This window comes from Panthera leo, chromosome F3 (assembly GCF_018350215.1).
Source record: "Panthera leo isolate Ple1 chromosome F3, P.leo_Ple1_pat1.1, whole genome shotgun sequence".
NCBI classification, from domain to species: Eukaryota; Metazoa; Chordata; class Mammalia; order Carnivora; family Felidae; genus Panthera; species Panthera leo.
The window spans coordinates 60,137,715-60,145,783 of NC_056696.1; the positions used below are offsets into that span (position 1 = coordinate 60,137,715).

The 8,069-nt window shown below is 53.9% G+C and overlaps 1 protein-coding gene across 5 annotated transcripts in view; it reads left to right on the top strand.

Moving 5' to 3' along the window:
• ALDH9A1 (aldehyde dehydrogenase 9 family member A1) overlaps positions 1 to 8,069 on the top strand; it is a 44,027-nt gene that overhangs the window by 21,805 nt on the left and 14,153 nt on the right. Inside the window, exon 12 of one of the 5 annotated variants that reach the window (XM_042924655.1) lies at positions 1,542 to 2,317. The exons of 3 other annotated variants lie outside the window; for them this stretch is intronic. In XM_042924655.1, the coding sequence (XP_042780589.1) occupies positions 1,542 to 1,585 (44 nt within the window). In that variant the 3' untranslated portion in view covers positions 1,586 to 2,317. Of the gene's footprint in view, positions 1 to 1,541; positions 2,318 to 8,069 lie in introns of those variants that run through there. One more of the 5 variants, XM_042924654.1, reaches the window with a different exon arrangement.

Below are 8,069 nucleotides of genomic sequence, written 5' to 3' on the forward strand. Positions count from 1 at the left end.
AGAAGGTTCTAATGTGTATGTAGCCTGGCTTGTGAACTGCTAGTAGGCATCTCAGAAGGGTTTCTCTTGTGGGTAGAATTACTCTTTCTTCACGGGCTCTGGTCGCTGGTGGCATAAAACCGTTCCTGGAGGCTCCAGACTTGGGGCATTTGTTGTCGTCCACTGTGGGGGGTTTTTAGGTGGAAAGTGTCTCTGAGCACCTCAGAAAGCATACGTTAATTTGTTTCCTTTATTCTGCCAAATCACTAAAGAGCCCTCAGTCTAACATTGAACAGTCCGTTATGGCTATCCTGGTTGTCCCGGACGCTGCACAGGGACGTCCCCCCCCGCCCGCCGCTTGCCCAGTGTTCCCAGTGACGCAGTCAGTCTGGCCCCCCTGACGGTGACACGGTGACCGTGCAAGTCCGGTGTGTCGAGGAGGTGTGGGGGGCCAGGACAGGCTCTCTGGAGCTTGTCGCCTGTAAATATTCGCTGGCTGCCCTTCCCTTTCTCTGGAAAGTGGTGTGGACGTTGCGGGGGCACCAGTCTGGGCGCCCGACCCCAGCCCCTGGGCAGGTGTGTGTGTGGCCGTCCCAGCAGACACGTGAACCCCGATGGGCGCTCGTGAGACGGCGGGTGTTCGCTCGACCGTCTATTTGGCACCTGGCTTGGAAGTGCCCCGGCACGCCCAGGGCCTGCCCGCCGACCGGCCTCGTCCCTGCACGGGCGCCACTGCGGCCTGGGAGTCCGGCCGCTGCTGTGCCAGTACGTGCTCTCGGCCGGCTCCCCCCCTCGGATCGGAACCTCTGGGTCGGTGCCCTCCGGCTTGTCTCCCTGGGGTGAGGTGAGAAGCAAAGGGGGCACACACACCCACCCTGGCCTCACACGCCCACCTAGCTCTGTGCTCAGAGGATAAGGGAGGGAGCCAGAGACAGAGTGAGGCCTTGCCGGGGCCGAGCACCTTTTCTTTTGAAGAGCGCCCCCCCCCGGAGACGTGTATTCTGGGGGACCGGGCCTTGCCCTTTGGAGGCAGAGCCTCCCGAAGTCAGAGGCAGGGGAAGGCCAAGCACAGGGTGCCGTCCTTTGAACGGGTGACCTCGTAACAGGGCAGGACTGGGGCTCTGAGCTGCCGAGCCGCCTGAAGAGCCCCCCGCCCCCGTGAGTCGGCAGTGTGTAAACAGCAAGCTGCTCCTAGCAGATTTCACAAAAGGAGGGGTTAAAAGGCCTGTTGTGTAGAGTTTGGTTCTCAGCGAGCACCAACTATCGGTTGTCGTAGAGACTTTCACACTCGATAGGAAGGTCCGAGCGCTTTCACATCCCAACCCAGAGTAGTCGGTGCCTAAAATCAAGTTCTGTTGTAGGACCAAGATGCGGGTATTTCCCTGTCCCCGTCCCCGAAGGCCAGTGGGTCAGTTCTCCCGTGCCTAGCTGTACAGATGATGACGTGCACTTGAGGACTTTGTCCCAAACCTTGTCAGTTCTGTGTTCTTCCCCTGAGGGGGTGACTGACTTTGGAGGTCCCCGTGACTTTTCAGTCCACCACGGTGGTGGCTCTTCCTCAGCCTTCTCTTCCTTCCAGGGTTCGGCAGGGAGAATGGCCGCGTGACAATTGAATACTATTCACAGCTGAAGACCGTGTGTGTGGAAATGGGCGACGTGGAATCTGCCTTTTGAACATACGCGGCGAGCCCCGTCCGCGTGGCCACGCGTGGAACGGGCGCTGGATCTCCAGGGGGCCACACGGCTGCCTCGGTTTCACACCCAGAATTGTGTCCCTCGGGATAAGAGAACGGCTCGGTGTTCTTCCTTCCCCACCTCTCAGTCCCCTTCCTGATGGAAAATTTGCCCAAGCGCCTTTAAGACAATCAAGAAAGTGGTGATTTTCTCAAAGCAGATTCCTGCAAAATCTTTAACACGCTTCTGGAGAACAGGGAGAGGGACCAGGATTATACTTCGTCCACGGGTTTGACCCGACAGCGCTCCCCCTCCGGCTTGCTTCAAAGTAGAGCTCGTTTCTTGCTCCCTGACCGTTTTGAGCTCTGGCCCCGTCATGGATTGCATTGCGAGAGCTGACAGTCGGGATGGAGATGATAGCCAGGGTCACGTTCTGTGTGATGGTTCACTTGCCAAAGTAAGCCCTTTGTTTCCACTCAGTGCTGGTGTCCGGTCCTTGAACTACAGCTTTCTCCCTTGATAAATACAAAGTGGCTGGAGGCTCCCGGGGCACACTGCAGTTAAATAAATCACACCGCGAATCCTTTCAGCTTTGGGGCGCCTGGGTGGCTCAGTCGGTTAAGTATCTGTCTCTGGCTCAGGTCATGATCTTGCAGTTCCTGGGTTTGGGTCCCACCTAGGGCTCTGTGCCCACAGCTCAGAGCCTGGAGTCTGGTTTGGATTCTGTGTCTCCCTGTTTCTCTGTGCCCTCCACCCCCACCCGCTGCTCGCACTCGGTCTCTTTCTCAAAAATAAACATTGAAAAAACCCCTTTCAGCTTCATGTTTTAAAACTAAGCACATCTCAGGGTGATAGCAGTTCACAGAATAGGGGCCAAGGTTCAGTGTGTAAGGCAGGGGCTTTGTCCTTTGCACTGAGTTCACAAGGCCGGGCTGTACTTGCTGTAATGAAGGTTGGCGGCCTGTGGGAGCTTTTAGGCTCCATGTTCTTTGCGCCCTGACGAGCAGAGGCTTGCGGAGCTTCTGACCACGGTGACTTCTCCCCCCTGCCCCTTTCTCTTCCTTTGAGGGAAATAGTTGAAGTCTGATAGCTGCATTAGTCAGGGTTGTCCGGGAAAAGAGCACCGTAGAATAGAATAACGGGACAGACAGGCGTATGGAAGGGAAGATTCAGTCTGAGAATCGGCTCATGTGACTGTGGAGGCTGAGAAGGTGCACGGTCTGCCGTCGGCAAGGTGGAGACCCAGGAACGCCGGTGATGTGATCCGGTCCGAGTCTGAGGGCCTGAGAACCAGGGAGCAGAGGGTGTCCGTCGGAGTCCCAAGGCCCGAGGACCAGGACGGCTCGTGTCCGAGGGCAGGAGGAGACGGACGTCGGGATTCACCTTCTCTCTCCATCTTTTTGTTCCGTTCGGGCCCTGAACAGATTGGGTGTTGCCCACCCGCGTTGGGGAGAGCCATCTGCTTTACTCAGTTCACCAGTGCAGTTGCCAAAAACTTCTGGACAGATCCTCCCAGGGACACCTGGAAATGATGTTCTGCCAGCCGTCTGGGCGTCCCTCAGCCCAGTCACGCTGCCGCGTAAAGGAGCCATCACGGTGACCACTTTGGCGGGGCGAAGGAGTGGTGTTCCTCGCCAGGCCCGCGTCCGACTGTGTGTTGTGATGGGGAAGTGCCGTCGTCGTCTTGCAGGGTGAGGACAACTGATCAGCCTCTCGGTGGTTATTTGCACAGACGGCATGTCCGGGATACGGGCCAGGCCGCGTGAGCTCACGTCCTGACGGCCTTTCCGCAGTAGGAGCTGCCCGGGCGAAGACGGTTTCCTCTGTTCCTCGACGGCGAAAACAGCGGGGAAGGGGGAACCGGTATCTGAATCCTTGCTGTGTTCCTGCTGCCACGCCCTTCTCACTTAGCTACCAGCCCTGATGTTCCGAGGAAGAAACCGAACTGGAGAAGCCTTGGTGGTCACCACCAGGTTGAGGAGCAGGACTCTGAGCCAGGTGGGTGGGAGTTCGATTCTTGGGGTTCCCGCTAACCTTCCCCGAGTCGTGGGACATACGTCCTGTGACAGATCACCACTGACTTCGAGACTTGGAGTCCCACGTGGTGTTGCTGAGGAACCAAGGCGTTGGCAGGGGCCGCGCCTCCCTCCGGAGGCCGCAGGAGAGAATCCTTCGCCTCGCCTCTTCCACGGCGTTCCTTGCTTGGCATGGCCCTAGTCCCTTCCTCCCTCGCGGGCCAACAGCTTAGCAACCCTCTACCTCCCTCTGCTTGCTTCTTACAAGGTCACGTGCGACGGCCTTCAGAGCCCATGGAGCGTCCGGGGTCCTCACTCAGCTCAGGCTCCTTCCCTCAGTCACCTCTGCAGAGTCTCTTCTGGCCTCAGGAGGGAATGTTCACAGGTTTCAGGAATTAGGACCGGGGGGAGCCTTACTCAGCTGCCGCACACCCTGCACCGTCCCAGGCGTGTTCCAGGATGTTCCCCAGCTACGGTAGTTGCCACAGTTGCCAGAACAGTAACAATATGTACAGAACACACTTCAGGCAACATGAAACCAGGAGGCCAGGCCTTCCTCTGATTTGGAAGAAGTCCCTTCCTCTAGTTAAAGTCCCCTGGACTCATCTGTTTTCTCTATTATTTTGATTCACTTTTGAAAGTTCTGCAGGAAGCACCCTTCTTTCTCCTTTCCCATCTGCTCTTCTCTCCGGGGGTGAGGGGGGGGGGACTACTGTTGACATCTGGGTGTGTGTATCCTACGATTTTCTTTCTTTTTTTTTTTTTTTAATGTTTATTTATTCTTGAGACAGCGTGAACAGGGGAGGGGCAGAGAGAGAGGGAGACACAGAATCCAAAACAGGCTCTAGGCTCTGAGCTATCAGCACAGAGCTCTATGTGGGGCTCGAACCTACAAACCGTGAGATCATGACCTGAGCTGAAGTCGGACGCTTAACCGACTGAGCCACCCAGGCGCCCCTCTCCTAGGATTTTCTTAAAGGGGGTAACAGCAGACTAATCCTGTGTCCGCACGAGTCTCTGAGCTGTCTGCTGCTTGCGACACGGCTGCAGCTTCTCGCCCAGTGCAGGGGTCCTGCCCAGTCCAGGAGCTCGTCAGCCACTGGTTTTACAATGGAGAGTGGAGCTTTTCCCAAAACGCGAGCTCCCCTGTCCAGAAGTTGTGTACAGTTCCATAGACGCGAACTCTCAGAGCCAGAACTGTCACACCACCCAGCTCTTGGGAGGGACTGTTTGCGTAAGTGACCGGATCAGCAGGGCCCGGTTCACCTTTGCTGCTTAGTGCGGCCCAGGATCAGCAGGGTCTGCTCCTTAGACCGGAGAATCTCTGTCCCCCTCTCAGACCTAAGCATCAGAATCTGCGTTTGAACGAGGCCCCCAGGGGATCCTTACGCACAGTAGTTGGCCAGCTGCTGCTCTGAGAGCAGTGGTTCTCCACTTCTGCACGTTAGAAGCGCCCCGAGAAAGCTTGAATCCATCTGGGGTGTGGCCTGGCCATCTAGATTCTCCGAGGTCCCTGCCAAGGTGAATTCAGCAGACGGCTTGAGAACCACTGCTTTGCTGTTGTGCGGTGTAAGTACAGTAGCCCCTGGCCACGTGTGGTGACTTAACATTTTTTTTTAATTAAAAAAAATTTCTTAAGTTTATTTATTTTGAGAGCGAGAGAGAGTGAGCAGGGGACGGGCAGAGAGGGAGAGAGAATCCCGAGCAGCCTCCAAACTGTCAGCACAGAGCCCGACGTGGGGCTTGAACTCACCGCGAGACCATGATCTGAGCTTAAACCAAGAGTCAGAGACGCTTAACCGACTGAGCCACCCAGTGCCCCTACTTAAGTTTCATTAAATAAAAATTCAGTTTGTTAGCGGCTTTAGCCACATCGCGAGGACTCAATGCCACGCACGGGTAGTGGATGCCGTACCCGACGCGACGCAGGTGTGGGGTCTCTCCTTGGTGTCAGTTCTGTCGGACGGCGCTGCTTACGAGGGGAGGAACCGAGACCCCGTTCAGTGTTCGAGTGAGTTAGGAGACCACCTGTGGGGGCAGGTGCCGTGAGGGATGCAGAGAGAGAAACAGGGCAAACACCAGATGGGGACTCCTCAGACCCACTCCTTAGAACTCAGGGCAGGTAACCTGGTTGCTGCCCTGATGAATGAAGCTTCACCAGCAGGTGGCTCCCTCGCTTCCCACACCTTGGGCAGCAGCGTGCGGGACACCGGCTCGTAACTGTCGTTAGACCCTCAAGGACTTTATGTGGTTAAGTGTTCTTATCCCCAACTTAGAGCTGGGAGAGCTGAGGCTCAGGGAGGCCAATAAACCTGCCCAAGGGCACACGGCCACCCGCGTCGGGGACACTGAGGTGCAGCGTGGAGAATCAGGTGTGGCTGTCTAGTTTCCATCTACCACGGAGCCCAGAATGTGTTGTCTGCAGAAATACACCAACTCTTGGGGCCCCTGGGGGGCTCAGTCGGTTGAGCGTTGGACTCTTGATCGCAGCTCAGGTCTTGATCCGAGGGTTGTGAGTTCAAGCCCCATGTTGGGCTCTGTAGAGTAGGAGTAGAGGCTACTTCAAAAAACAAAAAACAAAAACAGACTTTGCAGCAGTGAGTGGCAGTACTCAGACCAGATTTTTTCTCCACAAGACAAATGAATTTTACAGAAAGTAGCTTGCCAGACATGGTCATTCACTAGCTCTCTTTTAAAATATAATTTATTGTCTAATTGGTTAACCTACAGTGTGTAAAGTGTGCTCTTGGTTTTCGAGGTAGATTCCTGTGGTTCATCACTTACAACACCCAGTGCTCATCCCAACAAGTGCCCTTCTCAATGCCCATCACCCATTTTCCCCTCCCCCCCATCAATCCTCAGATTGTTCTCTGTATTTAAGAGAGAACAATGGTTTGCCTCCCTCCCTCTCTGTTTGTAACTATTTTTCCCCTTCCCCTCCCCCATGGCTGCCTGCTAAGTTTCTCAAAGTCCACATATGAGTGAAAACATGATGTCTTTCTCTGACTTATTTCACTCAGCATAATACCTTCCAGTTCCATCCACATTGCTGCAAATGGCATGATTTCATTCTCATTGCCAAGTAGTATTTCATTGTATATATAAACCACATCTTCTTTATCCATTCATCGGTTGATGGACATTTAGGCTCTTTCCATACTTTGGCTATTGTTGAAAGTGCTGCTATAAACGTTAGGGTACATATGCCCCTATGAATCCGCACTCCTGTATCCTTTGGATAAATTCCTAGTAGTGCTATTAGCGGGTCATAGGATAGTTCTATCTTTAATTTTTTGGGGAACCTCCACACTGTTTTCCAGAGTGGCTGAACCAGTTTGCATTCCCACCAACAGGGCAAGAAGGTTCCCATTTCTCCACATCCTCTCCAGCCTCTATGGTCTCCTGATGTGTTCATTTTAGCCACCCTGACTGGCGTGAGGTGATATCTGAGTGTGGTTTTGATTTGTATTTCCCTGATGATAAGTGATGTTGAGCATCTTTCCATGTGTCTGGTAGCCATTTGGATGTCTTCTTTGGAAAAGTGCCTATTCATGTCTTCTGCCCATTTCTTCACCTGAGTATTTGTTTTTCGGGTGTTGAGTTTGGTAAGTTCTTTATAGATTTCGGATACTAACCCTTTACCTGATAAGACATGGTCATTCTCCAGGGCAGGTATCTATAGGATTCTGCCAAGCCCTAGGTGCTGTTGGTGGGGGGCCTGGGGAAAGGGAAAGGCAGAGCTGTGGGCCCCCTACTCAATCACAGCACCATTTTACGTGGTGGGTTCCTTCTAAAACTTCATTGAGCCCATTCAAAGGCAGCAAAATGACTGAGATGGACCACATGATTTGAAAAGCCTCCCCTGTTCAGACTTCAAACAAAGGTGAAAATGCCACGTCGCCCCCAGGTCTCCCCTGTGCTGCTTCCCTGGCACCTGGACTCGGTGACGAGAAAGGAAACCACCACGAGTTCTCCAAGCTGCGGTGCATCTTATTTAAAAACCAGAAAACAAAACCAAACAAAAAACCAGAGTAGCCTATTCTAAATTCTTAATGCGTTATTTTTTTCCAAGTCAGGACCGAAAAAGAAACTCTGCCACTCATCATCATTTTCTAAATGACGTTTTAATGTAAAAACACAAGTTTCAGCTTTATGAAAACAGCCCTCATTTTCCTTATTTTGCTCCATGCTGGGGCAATCGTCTCATGAACTACGGTGGGGTATATGCTGTGACGGCCCAGTCTCCTCACCAGATGGCCGCCGGATGGCCCCGGGGGGGCGGGGGGGGAGGAGCATGTGGCCATGGCTGACCAGAGCATTCCAGCCTGAAGGGACGCAGGAGTGCAATGGAAGAAGCATGGATCTTAGAGCCGGGCCTGGGTTCAGATCCCATCTCTGATC